This window comes from Amblyraja radiata, chromosome 5, assembly GCF_010909765.2.
Source record: "Amblyraja radiata isolate CabotCenter1 chromosome 5, sAmbRad1.1.pri, whole genome shotgun sequence".
In the NCBI taxonomy this organism is placed as follows: Eukaryota; Metazoa; Chordata; class Chondrichthyes; order Rajiformes; family Rajidae; genus Amblyraja; species Amblyraja radiata.
In genome coordinates, this window is record NC_045960.1 from 12,690,290 (window position 1) to 12,716,118 (window position 25,829).

Sequence of the window (25,829 nt, forward strand, 5' to 3'; positions counted from 1 at the left end):
CCAACATTCTGTTGATTTCTGATATCAGGCTCATCTACTGTTTTGTGCCATTAAAATGTAATTTGCTTGGAGTTTTGCAGAATCTCAGGAGTATTGAAAGGGAAAACAAATTTTAAAGAGCAAAACTACATGTTGCAAATCTGAGATCAAAACAAAAATGTACTGGAACCAAATTATACAGCATCTCCACTACTTTGTATTTTGAACTCGGACTTGCAGTATACGTACTATTTTTTGCAAGAAAGTTGTTTCCAGTCGTGCCCTTTCAAAACAAGAATGGGTTAAATGGCAGAATGTTCAATGTCTGAAGAAGGGTCTCGACCTGAAACCTCACCCATTCCTTCTCCCCAGTGATGTTGCCTGCCCCGCTGAGTTACTCCAGCATTTGGTGTCTATCGTCGGTTTAAACCAGCATCTGCAGTTCCTGCCTACACAAATAGCAGTGAATGTGTGTGATGTATGGAAACCAAAGGAGACTAATGCAAACAGTGACAAGGAGATGAGATGAACAAGATGAAAGAAAGAGAAATGCAAAAAAAATGTTTTGGTATATATATCACTGAAAATCTGAAATACCGAGTAGGTCACGCAACATCTACAGAGCAAGGTGCAGAATTAACATTTTGTGTTTTGACCATTTATCAGCACTGGTGTGTTCCAATACAAACGGGAAAGGTTAATAATCTGAAATTGTTGAAATCAGCATTGAGTCCTGAGAGCTATGTAATGGTCATAAGATGAGATGCTATTTGTTGGCTTTTTGGAATAATGTAAGAAATCAAAGACAAGCCATTAGGACTAGAATGGAGAATTAAAGTTAACAAGTAACTGGATGCTTGGGACCAGTCTCGTTGACTAACCAGCAGTTCTGCAAACCCAACGTGCTTTTGGAAACTACATTGTGAGCACTAAATTAAAATAAACAAGTTTAATCTTCACCTGGAAAGAGTGTTTTGATCCTTCGATTGTGGGAATGGAGGAGGTGAAATGGCAGGAGTGACATCTCCTGCGGATGAGAAGGCGGAGATAAGAGGTAGTTACAGAGGGAGAGGTCCTTTTCGTATGCTTAAAGGGGAGGCATTTGTTGTGAGCTCCCATTTCAGTAAAAAAAAAGAATCACAACATTCCCACCTTAAATATTCCCAATTGATTTGATAGCGAGGGAGTGAGATTGAAGCAAGTCAGGTTCGGGTCAGTGGAGTAATGGATGAGTCTCTTCAATGAAAAATCAACGGGCCATTTCTTGTTCCACCTAATGTATTTCCTATCTTGACTCAATTCTCTAGCTGTCTGGTCTCTTCCCATTCCTCAGTTTCACTCTGGACATCCAATCCCTCTGCACTTCCAGCCACAGGATGGTCCAGTGGAAAGCAATTTTGTGAATATTATAACTGCTTCCTATTGTTGGCACAAGTAGATAATGGTAAAGAAGGCGTATGGTATCCCATCAATGGTCAGAGCATTGAGTATGAGAATCAGGAATCTTGATGCAGCTTTATAAGACTTTGGTCAGGCCACCTTTGGAGTACTGTGTGCAGTTCTGGTCGCTCCATTACAGGAAGGATGTGGAGGCTTTGGAGAGGGTGCTGAGAGGCTTGCCCGAATGTGTCTGCATTAGAGGGTACTAGCTACAAGGAGAAGTTGGGCAAACTTTGATTGCTTTCTCTGCAAAGCTGGAGGTTGAGGGGAGACCTGCTAGTAAAGTGTATAAAATACGCAGATAGGGCAGACGGTCAAAATGTTCTCAGGGTGGAAATGTCAAAGCCTAGAGCACATACTTTTGAGATTAAATGGGCAAAATTAGAAGTGCAGATCGTTTTTGCTTTACAGAGTGATGGGTGCTTGGAATGCGGTGCCAGGGATGGTGGTGGAGGCAGCGGCAGATACGATTATGGTATTTGGCATTGAGATTAGCACATGGATATTCAGGGAATGGAAGGATATGGATCATGTGCAGGCAGATGAGATTAGTTTAGCTTGCCATCATGTTCGTCACAGAAATTGTGAGCTGAAGGGCCTGCTTCTGTGCTGTACTTTTCAGTGTTCTATGTTTGATTTTGGTAAACTATTTTCCAAAGCTACCTTGGCCAATGCATCCCACAATATTACATAATGGGCTATATTTAGGTGTTACATTTTATTTCTCTGAAACTTAGCATTTCTGGGGGAGGGGGGTGAAGTCTGGGTGACATCTTTGGGAAGGCATTGGGTGTCTCCAGAAGGGGTGTTCTGGGCAATCTCTAACTGCACTCCTCTGGTTTAAAGTTTGTTTTCTCTTCCAGAACACGTGGAGTTGGTGAAGAGGACCATGGCTGCAATTAGGTTTCCCAACCTTGGGGTTCCAGCGTGGGCCCAGGAAATCTCTGATGAGCAGTGGCAATCTGTTGTCCAACAAACAATAGAAAGCAGGCGCTCATTGGTAGCAACCAAGGAGTGACCCCCCATCTCCAATCTGCGGCCCCCTTCTCCACCCTTGCATGTTTCCTGCCATCAGAGAAATGAACCGTTCTAGGGGAGTTGGTAACTCTGTACAGAGAACCTCTAGCATGCGGTGGGGCTGGGAGGAGCCTTCATGTCTGCTGGTCCCTCAACTGTGGAAACTCGCAGAATAGTGGTGTGCCTAAACACAGCTCTCTGACTTGGGATCCAGGGAATTCCTTGATGTCAGAAGATGCTGTGTCTGCTCCTGGGGTGGTTCTGAGCAACAGAAATTGATTTTGCTTCAGGCTCACCTTCCATTGGTATGGAATCCAGTTTCATCCATCTGCTACTGTGAGACATAGAAGAGGCTTCCACTACCCCACCCTGCTCTTGCATGGCCGAGCACAGCAGAGATGAATCACAATCCTGAGCAAGGTCTGCTTTTCGTTTGTGAAGATACTCTCTGAGCAACCAGCGGGAATATGACAGAGAGCTTCTGACGAGGGTCTCTCTCCCCTCCTACCCACCATGTTACTTTCATGGGTAAAGAACCTCCACAAAACCTCTCCTTTAAGAGACCCAGTTTATTTTTCTTCTGTACATAGATGAACATCTGTACAAAATGACAATTTGATACTGTGTAATGTTCTACCTAAAATAAAGTACATCATATGTACAAATTAATTGTAAGCAGCTTAATAGTGTTCGTGAGAAAGTTAGACATTTCACTTTGGCTAGCTCCCTGCAATCCCCTGAGAGCACACCAGTAGGTTTACATAAAGCATTTATAGTTAGCTCCCTGCATTTAATGTGAAGTGCTTGCTGAGGCTGACCCAGCCCTGGCAGTGAGGCCTTGCTCTTGTGTCATGGGTCACCCCAACCTCACAGCACCTTTCGTGGGTGAGATAATACTGCAGGCCAGCAGGCTACCAGTAAACACCAACATAGAACTTCTAGACTTGCTCAGAACAGTACTTTTACAACATTTAAAGGTCACTGAGCAGTTCTTGTTTACAAAGCTCACTGAATCAGGTATGAATGATTAATAGATTTTATTACTGGAAGATTCTGATACAGCTTTTCTCAGTGGTCCACGTGAGAAAGAATGATACCAAAGTCCAATATTTGTCTTGCAAGTGTTCCAGCCTTGTCATTGGAGGACCCCAGAGCAACAAAATCAGAGGCAGAAAATGTGCACCACTGCTTTTGCATCTATTCCTCATTACATTTTCAAAGCCATGGTTAGCCCTACCTTCCCCCTGCAAAAACAAATCAGGTGCTGAAATAAAAAGCTCTGCCCTCTGTTCTGCTGTTCGCCTCTTACAAACCGAATGCCAGGATCATACCTGCCTTGGTCCTGGGAACAGTTCCCTTGTGCCGTTCACTGCAAGATTTGTTTAAATGGCAAGGCTTCCATGGAACTGCTCTGGATTACATTTTAGTTATTTTAAGTACCAGCCTACCATTTATTCTAAATACACAACGACATCACTTTAATTCCCAGCACTTGTCTTCAGCTCAACAATGATGTACAGTCCCAAGGGAAAATGCTAAAAACATCCAGCAGGTCAGGTAACATCAGTGAAAACAAATAAACTATTGCTTCCTACAGATGCTGCCAAACTCCATGAGAGCGTTTCCAGCATCTTATTTAGGATTAGGGGAAATGACTTCACTGGGACCACAGTTAAGTAACTTTAGTCTACACATCACTTCAGGAAACATTATTGAGACCAGCTCTGCTGTAACAGCAGGGAGGATTCTTCAGATGGCATTTTCAGTTAGCTAAAGCAGAAAGGACTGCTATAATCCATACCTCTCAGTAATGGGGTCAGTTTCACTGCCAACTGATCAACCTGATGCTCAGAATTTTATAGAATGAGTTAGTCAAACTATCTGAGTGGGTAGGCAGACATGTTCAAAGTAATTCCTAAGAATCAGCCAATCCTATTGCTGTTCCGGTTAGTGACTAGTGTGGAAAAGGCAAAACTTGCACACCAAACAGGAAGGAAAGAGCTCAAGAGGGAGGCCAAGTGTTCAACTTGAAATGGTGTCAGAAAATCCCCCAGATAGACATACAAAGTGGCCAACATCTGGAAATCAGTTCTTAGCGAGAGAGCAGATCCCAGAATGATATGAAAGCAAAAGTCACAGTGCAATGTGTGTTGCGGCAGTACAAACTAATGGTGCAGTGGGATTTGGGGAGGAAAAAAAGGCTACCTGGGGCAGGGGAGGACAGCATCCATAAACATGGAACAGCAGTATTGGTGGAGAGAAGTTTAGAATCCACTTGGTTAACCATAAAATTCTGAAAAGAGACTGAGGTATACAAATACATTGTTCCTTGAAAGTTGTGATACAGGTAAGGTAGGGTGCGAAGGTAGTGTTGGGTAAACTTGGCCGTCATGAGTCAGAGCAGTGAGTACAGGAGCTGGCACGTCATGATGCAGTTGTACAAGTTGTTGGTGAGATCACACTTGGAGTGTGCCCACATAGGAAATATGACATTGTTAGAAAAGATGCAATTAAGATTCACCAAGAATATACCAGTTCCAGTGGGCTTGATTTATAAGGAGAGGATGGAGCTCTTCTTTAGAGTGTAGGAGGTTGAAAGGTAACCTTATAGAGGTATACATCATCAGAAACATAGATTAGGTGAATGATCAGTCTTCTTCCCCAGGATAGGGGCGTCTAAAACTAGAAGGGACAGGTTTAAGGTGAGAGGGGAAAGATTTAAAGAGGGAACTTTCTCTACACAAAGGGTGATGGGTATATGGAATAAACTGTATGGGCAATTAGGCAGCCAGGTAAAATTACAATATTTAAAAGACATTTGGCCAGTTACGGGAAAATAAAAAAGTTTAGAGGGATATGGGCCAAGCACAGGCAAATGGGTTTAGCTAGTTTGGGATGAGTTGGGCCTGTTTTCATGCCGTATAACTCTATGAACCTTCTCCTCCATTCTGATGATGAAGTCACTCCCAAAATACAACCACCCACATTTTTAAAGATTCAAAATGAAACACAAGTAGAAAACAATCCCCAGTGTTTAAAATGTAGTGACATTTACTTTTAAAGTGAGCACTTGAACCAAATTTTACACCAGGAACTGACTTGGGACAGAGATACTTTAGAGGCCTAGAGCAAGCAGTATCACAATCAGGTACATACATCAAGGGCAGCGGCCACACTTGCCAATTCCCAGCATCAACAGCAGCAACACCGCTGGGCAGAGCATCCTAAGATAGCTGCACTGTTGCAGGTGCACGCATCCAACTTTGGAATGATTAAGAAATAAGCAAAAGATAATATAAGAGGGTGCCTGCATTGTGGGATGGGGCTGGAGAGGGACCGGATGTGACGAGAGGGTTTATTTTCCAACCCGCAGTGTTACAACATCTAGTACAGACAGGGTAACATTGAACAATCGGTCGTCGGATAGGAATTAAACCGTAACTTTATAATGACAAGATGAGTAAGGAGAATTCATTGACAATCTGTGCCTGGGTCAGTAACTCTTTGCACTCCCCATGTCAATGACAGTCCCCAGACCTGTCCCACTCCCTGTGACTCTCCCCCAAACCGTTCCTATTCAGTATTTCTCCCCAGACTGGACCCAATCCCCAGGTGAGTGACACTCCCCAGACCAGTCCCACTCCTCAGGTCTGGATGCATCCATAATAATCAAGTCGGCTGTGCTGGGAGAGGGTCCTTGTGGATCGGTCCTGGTGGTGCGGGAGGAAGGAAACCTCAAATGCCCACCTCAAGCTTTCCACAGATTCGTTCAATAACCCAGGGGTGTTTAAACTAAAGTTTGGGTAAGCTTTATGGGACTTCCTCCAACATTCATTAATGTAGCATCTGTACCCCTCAATCCAAACACTATTGGTTTCTTCATCCAAGTGCTTTGTGCCTACTATTTCTGCAAGCTCCTTTCTGCCTTAGCTCACATCTGCTACCCGTACACGCACTGTCTTCCCAATGCGTGCACCCACTATCTCTGCCTGCAACCTCTCTACCCCCTGCACTCACACCTGCCACAGTATCTGCTTGCATTTGCAGCTGCCACAATGAGTCTGCCTTGTACACATTTACTAGACATTTTGCAACCTCATCTTCGTGTAAGTACCCGCTGTGGCTACTTTCTTGCTAAGGTTGGGCAATGAGTGCTGGCCTTGCCAGCAATGAATACGCCCTAAAAAGAAATGTTAAAGGAAATTCTCCTATCTTGTCCACCCACTCCGCTTCTAGATTGGCATCTTCAAACCTAGAGGTCATTTCTGTTCTTTTCAAATGATGTGGATGGGAAGTAGAGGTCATGGTCTAGTGAGCAGAGGGTTGGAAGCAGAGGTCATGGTCCAGTGAGCAGGGGATGAGAATGAACCCTTGTGGCAGTTGTTTAAAATGGCGATGCCGGCCAGGAAACTGAACTCTGTGCTTAGTTGTGCCTTGGATGATCCGAGTGGTGCATTGAGGCTCAATATAACATCACATCCAATTGCCAGCAACTTTTACAGTTAGCTAGTTCTCGGCATTATGTCAGCTTGCCACTCGATGGTCACTGCAACCAGCTCATCACAACACAAACACAATTACTCGCTCCAGGCAGTGGGGGCCTGCCAGCTACAACCCGTTGACTCGAGCTGCTTCCGAGTGTCTGTTACTGAGGAGCAGTGCAATGTCTTGAACAAATATGGGGACAAAATGGACATGTTCTGGCAAAACAATATTTTTTATAGACAGCACCATCGTGAACACCTTGTGTACAATGAATGAGCGATGAACACACAGTTAGTCAGGGATAGAGTTGCTGGGTTGGGCTCGGCAGCACACCAGGTTCCACAGACCACACCAAAAAGATGAATATATTTATCTTCCTGGAGTTGAGACTGGGGGGGGAGACTATCACTTTTTGTGGGGTTGGCTTACTTGGGTTGCAGAAAGGTCTTTTCACATCTGATGAGAAAAGTGTATGCTAGCTATTCAGTGACCTGGCAAAACTGGGAAAAGCTGGGAGAAGGGGTTCCCACTGCCACCCACCATCAGCCAGTCACTGTCAGGTACTGCACATGAACAAAATAATGGACGGGAAGTGAATCGTGGATACCCATTTAGAGTCAAATTCTGCTGAGAAACACGCTCCACATCCCCTCCACCTACAACCACACAAACACGAGCCCAGAACTCCCATTCATTTTCAGCAGCTAAAACACAGGCTGGATTTTATTGGCTTGACACATAAACAGCATCGAGCTCTGGAAACTACAGAGCAGTGTGTGCCTGACCAACAAGGGACCTGGCCCTCTGGCCAGGAACTGCAATTTCAAACACAACCTGCTTGGGAATTTTGCACAAAGAGGAAGTTTCCGGTTTCTGCTCCACGGTTACTTTACTGAAATGGCCTTTCTCACTTTAATACTTTACATGAATCTATGAAGAAAAACTAAACAGGTAATACCAAAGCCGCTTTTGTTTTGTTGGTAAAGAAGTGCCTGTAGAAACTGGCGAGTCGACATGATACCCATGAGCTACGTAATCAGGACTGCTCCATTTAAAGATCCCCACCAGACCCTCTGTGTTGGTCAAGAGTCATGGTTAAGAGGATGGTACATGACAGGACAGTACTGCAGGAAGGGCGTTACTCTCCTGCACTGAGCTATTTAGGCTTATATTTATATATCCATCATTCATTGAATGTTATATAGCTGTTGATTGCACAAAGGGTTAAACACACAGCAGGGAAAGCCACAAGTGGCAGGGAAATGGACCCAACACCGAGAGTCAAGAAACTGTCACCCTGACAAGTGAAACAGTCAACGGTCAGACAAGCCGATCACAGATGAACTGCCTTGCTTGGTGGGGGGCAAGACCTACAGACTAGCTTTAAAGCACCTCTATGCCTAGTTAGTGGGCAAAAACCATCAGCTTCAGCACCCTTGGGTATTTGGGGGAATGTCTGCTTGCTATTCCAGTGAGTGCGGCGTTCGGCAGGGCCAGACTAACACATCAGAAGGTCAAACCATTCACCTTCCTGAATGGCCAGGCAGCCTCACCTCTGTCCAGCTGTAGAATTACACCACAATAACAATAGAGAGGGGAAATCCAGAGAAGTAAACAGAAAGCAAGGAACAACAGTTCTGCCAGGCACTCAGTGTCAACTGGACCAATCTAGCCGCTTCTTTTGCAGATTCCATTTTCCATGATATATAACTTTCCCCTGTTAGGGAAAACTGGCTGCAGCTGAGGCCACAATAACGCTTGGAGGTAACCAGCAAACCGGTCAAGGAGCGTAGGAACACCAGCCACTGGGGACGGGGGGGGGCTCTGGGTGGAAACACTCGGGACAGGCAGGGCCGAGGCTCGGACGGAGTCACTTGGTCCCACGCAGAGCCTCTTGGGGGGGGGAGGGATCGGGACATGTACCAGGTGAGGCACTATCTCAGAAACCTGCAGGCGCTGGTTCACACTGCTTTCAGTTGCCTGGAGTCTGCTTTCTCTGCAGACACCCAACTCACTTAAACAACGGGCAGAAGTAGACCAAGGTGGGTGCTAAGGTTGTTGTCTAAGACCGAGGCAAGAAACAGCAGCAAAGGAAGAAAAACATAAGAGAAGCTGGTTACAAAAGGGAAGGACACAGCTTGACATGAACACTGATCAACAGTTCATTCTATGCTTTACAGGAGAGATGGCATCTGCTCACATCCTGGTGCCAGGGGATTGTGAGGGCTAGTGTGCAGGTGCTGCCCGTCAGAGAGCCTCCTGGTTCGAGCTGAGGAACTCCTCAGGCCGCTTGTGTGCTTCCAGAGCCTTTATAGTGTACACGTCTTGGGGCAGGTCTGACTTTCGGCGCAGCAGGATCTTCTCTTTCTTTATATCTTTCTTCATCTGGAGGAAGAGTTACAGTAACGTTAATCAGTAGCGGTCCTTCATTCATCACCTCCGCGACAGCGTCTCAGCTCGACAAATCATGCCTTCCCTTTAGTTTAGTTTAGAGATGCGGTGCGGAGTCCGCACCGACCAGCGATCCCCGCACACTAACCTGCACACACTAGGGACAATTTTACATTTATACCAAGCCAATTAATCTACAAACCTGCACGTCTTTGAAGTGTAGCATGAAACCGAAGATCTCGGAGAAAACCCACGTGGTCACGGGGAGAACGTACAAACTCCGTACAGACCGCACCCATAGTCGGGACCGAACCCGGATCTCTGGCGCTGCAAGCGCTGTAAAGCAGCAACTCTACCACTGCACCACCATGCCATCTTCTTAAACCTGAGTTTAACTCCTATACTTTACACCTCGACATGTTCTTCTGCTCACACCCGAGAGATTCCCTTACCTTTCTAATCAACAAAGCTAAGCTTTCTGAACCGCTCTTACATATAAATATTACATGACCTAATCGCAGGCATCTGGAACACCCCTTTTCTCTAACAAGTTATGAAGGGAGGAAGAGCCCCAGGTATCTCTTCCTTAGATTATATTAAAATAAGTGACTGCAATCCAGCAGTATTTGGAGTTTTATGAGCTTTTGTTTTGAATATCCTTGTTTTATCACTTATTGCATCAGCCAATATTCTATCCCCTCGTTAAATACTTGTTGTTTGCCTGTTCTAAATCATGCACGCTACACGGTTTGTGTAGTTTATTTATTCCTTTACCTTTAGTTCAATTGTTCCTTATATTTTAATTCACCAGTTCAAAAATGGCAAATTTGATTTTTTGTTTAGTGGAATAGATTTTGCTGATACATGCTGCTTGATTTAATTTTAAATGTTTCCCATTATTGTTTGCCAAGAATGTACATTTTACCTTTCCACAGTCTGTTCCAAGCACCCAAAAAATCAGTTATTCCCCCAATATATTAATTTGGATAGTCATATTTCTGTTTTATTATCATCATGAACCTTATCTTATATATAGGCACAGCAACGGAACAGGCTATTTGACCAAGATGACTGCACCAAACATCAAGTCATTTGCATTTGCTCCATATCCCTCCATTCACCTGCCTATCTAAAAGCCCCTGAAATTCCATTATCTTATCTGCTTCTACCACCAAAAAATGCAGCCGGTGGCTTGGTTGAGTGGGTACATTTCAGTGTTGGAGCAGCAATGGGAAATTTCAAAAGATAGCCGTTGGTTGCGTGAGTTATCAAAATTGGCTAATTGAGCAGCCAATAAATAGAAGGCAAGATATAGTGGAGTGGCGTATTGGGAGCAGTGCTGTGCGGATGGGGAAGTGCTGTGTGGATGGGAAAGTGCTGTGCGGAGGGGAAAGTGTGAAGCGCTGGCTCAAGAGGCTATGGCGAGGAGTCTGAACAGAAGGGGACAGAAGATAGAGGTACATCTTGAGTGTGATTGTTTTGCTACTTTTTCTCTTGGTTTTTCAGTGCAGTAGTGATGGCAGGTAGGATGGTGCAATGTTCCTACTGCATGATGTGGGAAGTTAGGGAATTCATTTCCTTCTCTCCAGATTTGCTGCCTGTCCTGTTGAGTTACTCTAGCATTTTGTGCCTATCTTCGGCGTAAACCAGCATCTGCAGTCCCTTCCTATAAGCTGGAGAAACTATTAGTGTCCCTGTTGACTACTCCTGTGAGAGTTGTGTCCAGGTGCACATCTTTACAGGCTACATTAGGGAACTGGAGCTGCAGCTGGACAACCTCCGGATCATCTGGGGAATGGGAGCTTCATCGATTGGAGTTATAACAAGGTGGTCACGCCTCAGGCACTAGGAGAGGTGAATGATCAAGAGGAATGGGAGCAGGTGACACCAGTGGCCATTCACCTTCAAAACAGCTATATCCTTTTGTATGCTGTTTGGGGAGGGGGAGAGGGGGTATGACCTGTCAGGGGTCAGTAGCAGAAAGGGGCTGTGATGCCAAGCCTGGCTCTGAAGCACAGTGGGGAAGAGTAATGTCAGGCAGCTCCATAGTGGTAGGAGGCAGGAGGGTATACAGGAGATTCTGTGGCAGAAATCGAGACTCCAGGATGGTGTGTTGCTTCCTTGGTGCCATGCATCTCACAGCAGCTGCATGACATTCTCAAGGGGGCGGGAGAGCAGCCAGAAGTAATTGTGCATGTTGGCACAAATGTCATAGGTGGGAAAAGGGATGAGGTCCTGCAACATTATTATAGGGAGTTAAGTAAAAGGTTAAAAAGTCGGACCCCCCATGGTAGTGGTTTCTGGATTACTCTTGGTGCCACGTGCTAGTGAGGGTGGGAACGGGAAGATAAATATGTGGCTGAGGTATTGGTGTAGGAGGCAAGGATTCAGATTTTTGGACCATTTCTGGGAGAGGTGCATGCACAGGAGGGGTGAGGTGCATCTGAATTGGAGAGGAACCAATATCCTGGCAGGCAGGTTTGTCAGTGCTACAAGGGTGGGTTTAAACTAAATTGGCAGGGGGCAGGATCCAATGCAGGGCTGAGGCAGTTGGGTGGCTGGAAATCTGTACGGAAGGTGATTCATTGGGCAGAATAGGTGAGACACGGCAGCGAGCGAGGAGGGATTGCTGGTTTGAATTGCATTTATTTTAGTGTTGGGCCTGCTGATTACATTGGGGAGCTGGGATATTTGCCGAGGATCGCCAGCGTTGAATCTCAGCCCAGCTCGGCCTGTGGACTTTGGGAGCCGCGGTCTCCGGTAGGAAGTTGCTGATTCGGAAATTCCAAGCCGCTGAGAGTGTTCTCTGTTCCGACGCTGGAGCTCCGTCATACCGGCGAGAGGGCCTGAAACATCGGGCCACCGTTGCGGCAAATGCGGAGGCCTAAAAGGCCCCGACCACGGGTGAAGAGGAAGAGGACTGAACTTTGTTGCCTTCCCTCACAGTGGGAAGTTGATTCCGCTATGGGGATGTTTATGTTAAATTCTATCTTTTGTTGTGTTCTTTTTATTCGTGTGGCTGTAACAGGTCAATGGCCGCGCCGCTGTGTTTGGCTGCTTGTCGTCGCCTCTTGCCGCTCCTGTTTGCCCTGGCTCTGTTTGTGTCTACCTGCTTTGGTCTGTGCAACACTTTGGTCAACATGAGTTGTCTTTAAATGTGTTTAATATATAAATAAATAAATAGACAATGAGTGTTATTATTATTATTATTATAATAATATTTGGCATTTCCACCCTTCGAACAAGTTGTTAACTACCTACCCTAGCTATGCCTCTCATAACTTTAACACTCCTATCATGTCTCTCCTCAGCCTCTGATGGTCCAGGTTTGCCGAAGCTTTCCTTATGTCTTATATGCATATAATAATGACAATACTACCCATGTCCCCACAAAAACGATCCTGTGGTCAATGACAGATAAACAGATAATGATACGGTTAAGTAGGTTTATCCCTTGCTTTGATTTATTCCCCTGCTATAACCAAGTGTGACAGTAGTATCATCAAGGACTCTCAGTGATGGGCAATTAACTTCCCCCAACTCTATTCTATGCTTCTTTCAAAGGAATGTAACAATCAGGAGGCAGTCATACTTGCGCCTCTTCCACCATTCAGTAAGATTATGGAAAAAGTCGCCTCTCAAGTTACCATGACTCAAGTCACGGTGGCGTAGTGGTAGAGTTGCTGCCTTACAGCGAATGCAGCATGGAGACCCGGGTTTGATCCCAACTACAGGTGCTGTCTGTACAGAGTTTATACGTTCTCCCCGTGACATTTCTCCGAGATCTTCAGTTTCCTCCCACACTCCAAAGACGTACAGGTTTGTAGATTAATTGGCTTGGTAAATGTAAAAATTGTCCCTAGTGGGTGTAGGATAGTGTTAAAGTGCTGGTCAGCGTGGACCCGGTGTGCCGAAGGGCCTGTTTCCGCGCTGTATCTCAAAACTAAACTAAACTAAGTAACAGTGAGCTGGATTGTGGGTCTGTTATGCATTGGACAGGCATGAAAAGATAGCAAGTTTACTTCCCTTTGGTTCACTTGTCAACCAGATGGTTTTTTTGCAGACTTCTGATAGCTTCATAGTTATTACCTGGATAGCCTCAGTCTCCACAGCCTTCTTCAGCAGTTGGATATCTTCAGCTGAAACTCCCTCAGCTGTGGGAGTTTCTGTCTCCATGGAGAGCACAGAGCTGGCAGCTGGGGGCTCAACATACGTATTAAACTGAAAGAGATTAAAACCAAAATTAAATTAGATGTATCAAAACCATAGGCATTATTTATATAGAAAAATTAAACCATCCTTTCTGCAGTAGGAGCTCAATGCATAATGGTCCTGTGTCATACCCTACATTTGAGTCTAAGGCCTATAAGCAAATAAAAGTCAGGATGAACAATGAATTCAACCCAGGCATGGCTGTGCAAGAAGTCAGTAGATAATTGAGGGACTGCTGCCGTGCCTTTTCATTAGAAGTGAACTATGTTATTAGCATACCTCTTTTTAAAGTGTCACCTGCCACCACTTGATAGGAAGTAAAACAAAATCAGTTTTGTTTTCAGGAGCACAGTTTATTTAACAAAATTACAGGACATCCTGCATAATGAATCTGCACCAGCTCCATGCAAGAGCAATCCAGCTAGTCCCACTAGCTCTTCCTTTCTTCATAGACCTGGAACTATTTGGAAGATTATGACCAGGGCCTCTGCCTTTATATTCCTGAGAAACTTCAGATACATCACATCTGGTTTATCTATTTTAAATGTAGATAGCCTCTCTACTACATCCTCGTCAATGTTTAAGCAATTCATAAGTTGGTGTGAGCCTAGTTGTATTGGAAATATGTCCTGTAACTTAGGAACATTGAGCCTATTTACTTTTCAATGTGATCACATATACCACCTACTCCATGAATTCCACATTTCTGAAACATGCAGATCACTGCAGATTTAAAAGTAGCAACTAATCTGACATCAATTGGCACTTGCAAAACAGTATTCCTAATTTCTACATTCTTTGCACATAAGGCATTTCCAAACTTTCTGTTGGCTGAGTAGTGCATCCCTCGCTACCTTTCAAGATCTGGCAACATCCAACAATCTCCACTGTGATCATAATATGCTGCTTCGAAGTAGTATGAAGATAAGATGTAGCTTCCAAAATGCCTCCTAATCCAATGGATTGGAAGCACAAGGCAGCATCTTACTATACACAAGTACAATCATACTCTAAGACAAGTGTATACATTTTGATTGAGGCAAGTACATACATATTGAGATGCTACAGAACATTAGAAATGCACAAATAGACAATGTCTAGTTTAGACATTGGTTCTCATTTGTGTACTGTAGTTGTTGCTGACCCTTGATCTCATCTTCTCTTGCAGCTCCTTGCTTGTTGGATTCCACAGCTACTAACAGAATATTTGACTTTCAATGAAATGTTTAAAAAGCTGGAACATCAGCTTTAGGGCAGCACAGCACAACAGTAGATTTGCTGCCTTACAGCACCAGAGATCCAGGTTTGATCCTGACTACAGGTGTTGTATGTACTCAGTTTGTACATTCTTCCTGTGATTGTGGGTTTTCTCCAGGTGCTCCAGTTTCCTTGCACATTCCAAAGACATGCAGAGTTGTAGGTTCATTGCTTCTGTAAATCGCCCCCAGTGTGCAGGATAGAACTATTGTACGATGATCACTGGGTGGCACAAACTCGCTGTTTCCACTCTGTATCTTTAAGTGAAACTAATCATGCTTTGCCGACCCGCTAGTGGCTCAGAAAGGTGACTGAAGCTGGAGCAACTCGGAGCTACATAAGGAATTTAATCTTTGTGCTGAGATTGACCTGCATCACTCACTCAGTGTAGACGAGAAAAGCGGATCTACATGGACTCGGTGTGCCGAAGGGCCTGTTTTCATGCTGTATCTTTCGATCAATTGGAGCAGTTAGTTCATGCCTCACACTTTCACTGGGCGAACAATTATGTACGACATCCCAACAACACAGAGGTAACACCAGTGAATTAATCTGCTGCTTCAATGATCCAAATTATTTGCTATCTGAACAACTTGGGTGGGAGGGGAGGGTGGGGAGGGGGAAGGGAAGAATTGCAACTTTTTACCTGAGGATTATGTTGGGCCAAATGTTCAATCTTTTGCCAGATCTCTTCGCGCTCTTTAACTTTGAATTTCTCCCTGCAATAGAAAAAGGAACAATATAATTAGGTTCAGTAGCCCCATAGACCCAGGTAGATGAGCCAATGTTGCTTAAAGAAAATAGTTTGATTTCAAACTGATATTGCTCGATACTTTGCACCAAGCACTGCCCACATTTCTGGGCTCTGCAGTGTAACACCCTACACCAACAGTGCTTGATCCTGTGTTCTATTGTTTTATGTTTTATAAAATTGATAACTGCAAAACTGGAAGTGTTATCCTGTTTTGATTGATATGAGAAAATATGACCCATATGAGAAAATTATTAGGAGCCATCAACTCCATGCTCCTGTGCGTTTGACTGATTCAATTTGAGAAGACTCAGCATTCTGAAGATTGATGCAAAAACGTGTAAAAGAAACATCAAGTACATCAGCAGCAATAACCCAGGAACAACTATTGCAACACAAATTGCAGGAACACCACCTCATATTTCGCTTGGGCAGCCGACAACCCAGCGGTATGAATTATTGACCGGTATGAAAACCAGGTATGAATATTGACTTCTCTAACTTCAAGTAACCCATGCTTTCCCTCTTTCTCCATCCCTCCCCCATACTAATTCTTCGACCAGTCTGACTGTCCTCCTGATTACATTTTATCTTTGTGTGCTTCGTTGTCAACTTCCCCTAGCTAACAATGATCTATTCTGCATTTTCCTTCAGCTCTGTCCCATTTGATGTCTTGTTTTCACACCTTACCCTTCCATATCTGTGTCAGCTAGGTGAGAACCCATTGTTAGATGTTTAACAATGATAAAAGAAACAGGCTATTGTTAGCTGTTTAACAGCTAACATTGGCCTGTTTCCTGTATAATTGTTACTTTTTTGTATATCTTTAATTCATTTGTTCTATATCTCTCTACATCACCGTCTATATCTCTCGTTTCCCTTTCCCTTGACTCTAGTCTGAAGAAAGGTTTGTACCCAAAATGTCACCCATTCCTTCTCTCCAGAGATGCTGCTGTGTTACTCCAGCATTTTGTGCCTATCTTCGGTTTAAACCAGAATCTGCAGTTCCTTGCTACACTATTTTAATGTGGGGTGGCTGCTATATACCAGCTTCTTCATAAGTCTTGGTTCAGTTTCTGTGATCCAAAATGACAAGATAATAGGAAACCAGGCTCCACACATGACCTCAACATACACCTCTGACAGTCTAGCAACAGGCAACAGGAAGACTCACCAATACCCTGTCCACCCACACACTGACTTGCACATTCTTGTTCACATGCTCTACCTCACCCCACACATCTCGTATTTTCTTCTTTCCATAACCCCTTTCCTCTCTTCAACCTTGTAACCCCTTCTCTCACCCACCTCAACACTCTTGTGGAAGCTCCAGTTGCACATCAAAATGCCCGATGAAGACATACATACCACACCATGAGCAATTGCAGAAAACCAGCACAACCTTTGTCAGAGACGAGGCGGAAAATTTACCCCATTGGACAGCCCCTCAACCACCGTCTTGCTAAACCTTTTCCCCAAGATAATGACTTCTAGCATTCATACTGCTCTTCCTTTAAATGTCAGGGGGCTTTCAATATCTTACACTTCCCCCACCCCCAACTTACTTAGTATCCCTCATACCAACCAGAGAGAAAGGGAGGCCAGTGTAAATCAGCCATGATCATATTGAGTGCAGCATAGGCTTGAGGGGTTATATGGCTATGCATGCTGCTATTTTCTTGTACCCACAGCAAAATAGGCCCTTTAAATCCAAAGAAATGTCCTTACTTCTGTTTCTCTGCCTTGTATTGCTGGGTGCAATCATCAAACAGCTTCTGATTCATTTCCATGAACAGCTTCAGTGCATTGTAAATCAATCCATGAATTGTCCTGAATAGGAATAAGATATTTTAATATTAGGACAGCCTGCTGCATGTTTTGTGCAATTCATTTCTATTTGTTAAATTAATCCCTATTTTACCAATAGTTCATCCACTAATAACATTTACTATGGGGAAGGCATTCACTTAACTCTTAAATCCTACTCTTTCTAGTGAAGTATAAATCCACAGATACTGTAAATCTGACATTAGAAAAGAAAATGCTGAGCCGTTTAGGCAACCTCAGAAGAGAGAGGTACAGATGTTTCAGATTCATCACCATCCGAAGTGATTTTGGGTGAGGGGATGGGAAACAAAGGAATCAAATAAGTTGCAAATTGTAGAAAAATAGAGGAATTTGGGAAAACTTGGGGAACATCACAAATAGGACGGAAACCAAAACCTGAATAATATGATTGAATAGTCAATCGTGATCTTAAGAAAGGGAAATCATGTTTGATTCATTAAGTGCATCTGAGAGTAGATAAAAGGGGAAAAACAGTGGCAGTGGAAGTGTACTTAAATCTTCATAAGATCCCACAGTGGAGATTAGTGAAGGTTAGATGCATGAGATATTAGCGTTGGCTAACAGATAGAAAACAAAGAGTAGGAACAAATGAGTACTCACATTGACAGTCGGAAACTTGTGAGGATGGGTGCTTGGGCCCAGCTACTCTCAATCAATATCAACAATTTGGCAGAAGGGACTAATGTAACATTTCTAAGTTTGTTAAGGACCCAAAACCAAATGGAAAAGCAAGTTGTAATAAGGATACGAAGTGGCTTCAAGGGTATTTTCAGAAGGCTTTCACTAAGACCCCACAAACAAAGTTTGTGAACAATTTCAAAGCACATGTTATTAGATTAATACTGAGTAAGCAACAACATTGAAGATGGATTACTTAAGGATACATGGAAGGTTCTCTACCTCGGTCACCAAAATTAGAAATGCTGGGTATTATTTTAAAATAGTGAGATATTAGAGAACATTGATTCAAAAGGTCTTGAGTGTCCTTATACAGAATCCACTAAATGCTAATTATGTGGATGCAAAGATAATTATGAAGGCAAAATGTATATCGGCCTTTGTTGCAAAGGATTTGAGTACATGATTAACAATGTCTTCTTTCAACTATAGAGGACCTTGGTAAGAAGTTTGTTAATTGAGGTTTATTTGACAGAGTGGTGAAATAAGAGAAAAAGAGAATGACAACAAGAAAGAAAAATGTTAGAACTAACAGATAGAGTAATGCGGGAACGATGAATCAAAAAGCAACATGGAAATGCTACCACTTCAGCACGAGAGCAAACAGAATTGACGTTATTGGTGGATAATCATACATCGGAACCATTGGTCCTGCCAAAGTGGAAAATCTGGTTATCTGAAATTACCAAATGCAGAACAGGTCAAAGACAGCAGACTTACTTGTTCCAGTGACTTTTGGAGTTCTTGTAAAGTGCAGGGAACATTATAGGGAGGATTCTGGCAGCATTATCACTGATCAAACTCATGATGTATTCATTGTTCCAATAATATAGAGCTCGCTCTGCCACCTAAAACAGGATAACCAAATTCAGTACAATTAAAACGAACATTACCAAAATATATTTTATTCTTGGCTTTGCTCAATGTGGAGAGGTGGGGAAGGGGGGGATTACTCTGACTTCTAAATGTAAATGTAGGCATTAGGGATGGATAGAGAAATAGGCAGGCTGTCGAATGCCAATAAATCAGATCAAGATTCCACACAAAGCATTCAGCTTTAAGTCACTTCTTGGAATCAAACAAAATTTCAATCACAAGAGAACATTCAAACTCTTATGCGCATGCTGATCAGTCAGCCGAGTTAAAGGTAGACAAAAAATGCTGGAGTAACTCAGCAGGACAGGCAGCATCTCTGGGGAGAAGGAATGGGTGCCGTTTCAGGGTCGAGATCCTTCTTCAGATCTTCGATTTAAACCAGCATCTCCATTTTTTTCTTACACATTTAGTCAGCTGAGTTATCCAGATTAATCACAGAGTCTTTAGAGTCATACAATGGGGAAACAGGCCCTTCGGCCCGACTTGCCCACACCGACCAACATGTCCCATTTACACTAGCCCCACCTGCCTGCATTTGACCCATATCCCTCCAAACCTGTCCTATTCATGTACTTGTGTAATTGTTTTATAAACATAGCAATTGACTCTGCCACAACTACTTCCTCTAGCAGCTCGTTCCATACACCCATCACCCTTGTACGAAAAGGTTACCCCTCAGGTTCTTATTAAATCTTTCCCCGTTCACCTTAAACCTATGTCCTCTGATTCTCAATTCCCCTACTCTGGGCAAGAGGCTCTGCGTCTACCCAATATATTCCTCTCATAAGTTTATACACCTGTATAACATCTTCCAGGTATTATGTCCTGAAGAAGTCACCAAGTGGGCAGGGTCGTTGGCATTGCCTATGTGGACTTTAACAAGCCAAAGGCCCCACATCATGGTAGGCTAGTTTGTGTTCGATTGCATGGAATTCAAAGTAAGCTTGCCTAATAGCTTCAAGAGGCTTGGAGAAAAGAGTCAAAGGGTGGTTATGGAGGGTTGTTTACCAGACAAGAAACAGTAGTTCAAAAAGAAGCGACCCTATTCTTGGGAAGGACAGTGCAGGGTAACGCTGGGTTTACCTGAAAGTGTGGGCTGGAAACACATTTTGCGAGCTGTCGGAACAGTGGCTCCATTACTTTCACAAACTCTGACGGTTCAATGACATCCAGAATTTCTTCCAGTTCATTCAGAAACATCACTTCCTTTGGACTGTGCGTTTTGGGCCAGAACTTGAGCAAACCTACGATCACCTGGGACAGAAACACAGCAGATACAAATAATCTCGTGAGTTTTGGGTCAATATGTTTGGAAACTAAAAATAAGTGCGCGGCAGGTGGTTCAGCACTGTGCACCTCAGGCCAGATGAATGTCTCAAAGCGAGATTCATAAAACCAAAGAGCCAGTTATGGCCAGCCGATTGATCAAAATGACATTAACAGCTAGCAAAACTACCCCATAATGATGCTTGCAATTAAATCAGGCATTTGCCAACAGAGACTATCCCAGGTTAGAAATAATTGCTCCGATTTATAGAGACACAAGAGACTGCGGATGCTTTGATCTGGAGCAAAAAAACAAGCTGCTGAAGAAATGTATCAGATTAAGCAGCATCAATGGAGGCAGAGGGATTCAGGTCGAGACCCTGCATCAGGACCAAGTGAAAAATCATTTGAAAAAAACACCGGATTATTGCAACTTGAAAATGGCAATACCAACAGCTTGGTACTCACCGGCTCTGTAAGGCTGCTGTCTTTCTCAAGGAACTGCACCACACAATAGGCCAGCTGTAGAGAGAAAATGACATTGAGTATGCCCATTTGATCCTTTACAAGTGAGATCTACTGTAATCAATGGCCAATGGCATAACTTGTTAGTCATTCCCCCTTCACTTCCTTCTAACTTTTTTTAAAGCATTCAGCTGGAGGAAATTTCTGCTCATTCCAGACTGGAAATCTGACAAACAAGAGCAGTGGATGGAGAACTAAAACTGCGTGTTGTCAGGTTAGCGGGAACCTGCCTTGTTATTAGATGCAGTAATCAAGGGACAATGTAGTGAATCTCTGGAGAGGTCGCATGCTAGGTTATTTCTCTCTGGATCTCACTCAGAGACCGGAAGATGTGTGCTGCAGGGAATATCATAGATGATGAGGTAGAGGGAATGTTACAATAAAAGTAATCTGTTATTTGCACTTTACCAGTTTATTTATTCATGTATATATTTACATATATAATGGTATATGGACACACTGATCTGTTTTGTAGTCAATGCCTACTATGTTCTGTTGTGTTGAAGCAAAGCAAGAATGTCATTGTCCTGTCAGGGACATGACAATAAACTCTCTTGACTTGAAGAAGCCACTTTAACGTTTCAAATAACGACCTGTCATTAAATTAAGATATCTGATGAATGGGCATAAACTCAAACTTTCCATTAGTGAAGCTCTTCTCCATTCACCCTTGCAAAGAGTTGCATTCTTACAGCATATGTTGTAATGTTCCTCATAGCTGCAAATATACAGGTGAAATATTCCTTACCTGTGGGTGGTACACGCTGAGACTCTTCACCTTATGCAACGGCAATAAAACTCTGATCAGGAACATTTTATGCTCTTCCTTTAAAGGTAATGCAAACCCATTGATTATACTGGAGAATAAAATGAGAGAGGAGAGAAATTAAACCCTTGATAATTCATATATAAATCCACATATCATAGGCTTCACAAATAACCAGCTATTGATTTTAAAATTTGCCATCAATGTTCTGCGTAGTAACTTTTAATCCCTTGTTCATGACTGCCAATAATTTATCCCTCTTTGTCCAATAGCTGTTCTCTAGAGACCAGCCAAGCGTCAGTAGGATATTCATAATTAACACAATCTGTCTTTGCTTTTGGACATTAGGAAGAAATGAGATAGGGTTTCTCATCAATTCCTTTTTCCTATATCTACCATCGCAATCAGGTTCAAACTTGGGCTTTTTCTCATTTGCACAGCTCAGCATGACCCAGATTACTAAACCTCTGCTCAGCAGTGAACCTAAAATAAAAATCAAGGGACTGCATTTTCCAAGAGGATGAAAGGATAATTCCCCTGGAGATCATCCCACCCCAACCTCGGTATTTCTCATTAAATGGACCTAGTACAGACCCGTACAGCAATGAAAACAGCATTCACAATGCCCAAAAGAAATACTAGTGTCCTGCTGCCAATTCCAAAAATGTATTTAAGCACATAATCCAATCTGAAGTTTCAGTGCACTGCTGAAGACATGATAAACCAAAAGGCAGTTATGCTTGCTGGAAGCCAATCAAGTCAACATCAGGACACTATATACATGGCTATTTTGAATGACTCATACATTGTCCAGATCCCAAAGCATGGTCCAAAATGTGGTGCTTAAGAAGGGACTGCAGATGCTGGAAAATCGAAGGTACACAAAAATGCTGGAGAAACTCAGCTGCTGCACCCGCTGAGTTTTTCCAGCATATTTGTGTACCGTCCAAAATGTGGTAATTGGTTCATGCGAACTACACACAGAGGGTGGTGAATCTGTGGAATTCTTTGCCACAGAAGGCTGTGGAGGCCAAGTCAATGGATATTAAGGCAGAGATAGATAAATTCTTGATTCTTGGTGTCAGATGTTACAGGCATAAGAATGGAGTTAGGAGGGAGAGAGAGATCAGCCATGATTGAATGGCAGAGTACACTTGATGGGCCAAATGGCCTAATTCTGCTCCTATCACTTATGACCTTATAAGCTAGACCACTTGCCTCACACCTCATCATTAGTTTGAAATTCAACTTTGCACTTTGATATGTCAAACCAGGACAGGACTTACACAGCTTACCGTAGAGCCCTGGAGAATGTTGCAGAACAGAGGGATGTGGGAGTACTGGTGAGACTGAAAGAGTCAAGTCGGGTGGATAGAGTGGTGAAGATGGTATCTGGCAAGCTTGCCGTCATTGGGAAGGGTATTAGGTGCAAAGGTTGACACATCGAGATATAGTTGTACGAGTCGTTGATGAGAATATACTTGAATTTCACCTGCCATTGTCCTGTCTACCTTACCAGCTGATCATTCCTGTTGTCTGTCTTCCTCCCGACAAACAACACCACAAATGTTCATGTCAGCTGAAAACGTTCTCATCATATTTCCTCCAAATATATTTAAATTGTTAATGCATATAATAATCAACAAGGGTCCCAGCAACTACTGGTCACGGGCTCCAATCACAACAGCAATCCTCCACCATCACCTGTCTTATTACCAAGCCAATTTTTCATCCAATTTGTCAACTTGACTTGGATCCCATGAACCTTTCATATGGTCCTTGTCAAAGGCCTTACCAAAGTCCTTGCAAACTACATCAACCACACTACTCTCATCGACACAGTTATCTCTTCAATAAATTCAATTCAATTAGTCTGAAAGGATTCATGCTGACTATCACAAATCAATTTTGCCTTTCCGCATCGAGATTTATCCCGTCTCTTGGAATTCTTTCCCAATAATTTCCATACTCCTGACATTAAACAAATTGTTCTTCTTGAATAAATGACCACATTTACTTTCCCAGGGGTTTTGTATCAAACCTATGGCCATCAAAGATGTAAATATTTCACCAGTTACCATTCCTTGTTTCCCATAACAGCGTGGAATACATATGAGGGCCATTTTAATCCATCGTTTTACCTCAAATTGTGTTTACATGCAGGAGAAACAACCCATATCCACCTGTCACTTGCCAGGGTTTTGCCCGCCCCTGCCTGTCTTTTCCAGCTTTCTCCCCCCTACTGCATCCACCTGTACAAGATCCATAACATCATCTGTCAATTTTCCTCCATTGATGCAGCCCGCCCGCTGAGTTCCTACAGCACTTCGTTTTTTGCTCAAAGTTTAGCTGTCGGTGGACTGAAGTCTAACCAGGAGCTCGGGAAGCGTTCTTAGAAAATAGTTGGGGACAGACAAAGGGCTGCTTCTCAGGGTCACTTCAAAGCAAATTATAAGAAGCCAATGAAAAAAATTAACTAGAGAAACAAGGAACTGCAGATGTTTAAGAAGGAACTGCCGATGCTGGAAAATCGAAGGTAGACAAAAATGATGGAGAAACTCAGCGGGTACGGCAGCATCTATGGAGCGAAGGAAATAGGCAACGTTTCGGGTCGAGACCCTTCTTCAGACTGCAGATGCTGGTTTACAAAACCACCTGGACTCACACCCATTTCTCCCTTCCCCCACCCCTTCCACCTACATTCCATTCCATGCTTCACAACTTTAATCCTTATCTCGGCTTTTGTCTTTTCATCTCTGGCCTTTATCCAACCATCTGTCTAAATCTCCCCCACCCCCACCCCCTTCACCTGTATCCACTTATCACTTGCCAGGCTTTGACCTGCCCATCCTCCCTTCAAGCTTTCTTCCCCCTGCACCATCAAAATCAATCTGAAGAAGGGTCCCGGCCCAAAACATTGCCGATCCATGTTTTCCAGAAATTCCGCCTGAATTACTCCAGCACTTTGTGTCTTTTCAAGTAAAGAGTCCTTGGGTCCAGAAGACTGTTGTCAGCCAATTAAAGGCAACTGGCAAAATACTTTAACGAAGGCAGCGAAAGGAATGACACTATCATTAAAGGGCTAAGCACCCAATCCATTGCAGAGTAAATAAATTATCTTCTCCCAAACAATCTACTTGAATATCTACACCAATCATTTCCCACCAAATCTGTTATGGGCAGGATCTGAACTTTTCCACATATATACATAATGAACGCATCATCAGATTAACACGCAACTTCAGTCATCGATTCCCTTTCTTAGGCCTCATATGAATTAAAAGGCTGGCTTCTCTGCCACTTACTGCTTGGCAGGATAGCACAAACATTATACATTTACTTCACATTTTTATTTAATTGCATTATTCAGCAGGATCTCGGCAAAAATTAACTTCAACCACGTCTAACTTGGCAGCCAAGCAGATTCTGGCACCTGGTTACTTATGGGTCCTTGCTGAACTGATTTATTACACGTACAGAAATTCCATGAAAATCACTATTAATCTCGCTTCTCGCGATGGGGAATACATGCTACTCTTGAAGTGACGCTCCAATATCGAAAGTCAATTACAATAAATATCCATTAAGCTTTGGTCTTGTTGGTTATGAGTTCCAAACAAATGTAAAATAACTCGTGCACTTAAACATACACATAGGGCGCTAATGGAAGAGTTCCATGGTCACGTCACCTTTGGCATTGTCATCAATGACCCTCCCTTTGCCCTAAATGGGGTGGTCTTCTTAATATCTAATTGCTCAATCAGTTCCTCAGACTATGTGTGCAGCAGATTTGGGCTGATGAATAATTAAAACTCATGCCATGCAATTAACAGGAAATGAGCAAAAAGAGTAGCCAGATTGCACCAATGATTTGGTTACGCCACATTGGAGTATTGCATGCAGTTTTGGTTACCCCATTACAGGAAGGATGTGGATGCATTGGAAAGTGTGCAGAGGAGGTTTAACAGGGAGACCTGATAAAAAGTATATAAAATTACGGAAGGCATAAATAGGGTGGACAGTCAGTATCTTTTTCCCAGGGTAGAAAAATCAAATACTAGAGGGCATAGCTTTAAAGTGAGATTGCAAAGTTTAAAGGAGATGTGCAGGGCAAGTGTTTTTACCCAGAGGGTGATGTACCTGGAATGCTCTGCCGAGGGTGGTGGTTGAAGCAGATATATTAATGGCATTTAAACAGCCTTTGGATAGGCATATGGATATGCAGAGAATGGAGGGATATGGGTTGTGTGCAAGAAGATAATTGACGATCTTGGCATCATTGTTCCAACAGATATTGTGGGTCGAAGGGCCTGTTCTTGTGCTGTACTGTTCTATGTT

General features: G+C 43.3%; 3 protein-coding genes across 3 annotated transcripts in view; 1 reads left to right on the top strand and 2 right to left on the bottom strand.

Moving 5' to 3' along the window:
• mea1 (male-enhanced antigen 1) overlaps nt 1–3,101 on the top strand; it is a 9,261-nt gene extending 6,160 nt beyond the window's left edge. Inside the window, exon 3 of the mRNA XM_033020625.1 lies at nt 2,283–3,101. Coding sequence (XP_032876516.1) covers nt 2,283–2,437 — 155 coding nt within the window. The 3' untranslated portion in view covers nt 2,438–3,101. The remainder of the gene's footprint in view (nt 1–2,282) is intronic.
• The window catches only part of fbxo28 (F-box protein 28), a 26,939-nt gene extending 20,082 nt beyond the window's left edge, over nt 1–6,857 (bottom strand). The window contains exon 1 of the mRNA XM_033020624.1: nt 6,728–6,857. Within this exon, the coding sequence (XP_032876515.1) occupies nt 6,728–6,741 (14 nt within the window). The 5' untranslated portion in view covers nt 6,742–6,857. The remainder of the gene's footprint in view (nt 1–6,727) is intronic.
• The window catches only part of ppp2r5d (protein phosphatase 2 regulatory subunit B'delta), an 83,585-nt gene continuing 61,212 nt past the window's right edge, over nt 3,457–25,829 (bottom strand). Inside the window, exons 9-16 of the mRNA XM_033020622.1 lie at nt 21,474–21,582; nt 20,669–20,722; nt 20,018–20,188; nt 18,779–18,906; nt 17,261–17,362; nt 15,428–15,500; nt 13,402–13,533; nt 3,457–9,306 (exon numbers count right to left, since the gene is read on the bottom strand). Of these exons, the coding sequence (XP_032876513.1) occupies nt 9,169–9,306; nt 13,402–13,533; nt 15,428–15,500; nt 17,261–17,362; nt 18,779–18,906; nt 20,018–20,188; nt 20,669–20,722; nt 21,474–21,582 (907 nt within the window). The 3' untranslated portion in view covers nt 3,457–9,168. The remainder of the gene's footprint in view (nt 9,307–13,401; nt 13,534–15,427; nt 15,501–17,260; nt 17,363–18,778; nt 18,907–20,017; nt 20,189–20,668; nt 20,723–21,473; nt 21,583–25,829) is intronic.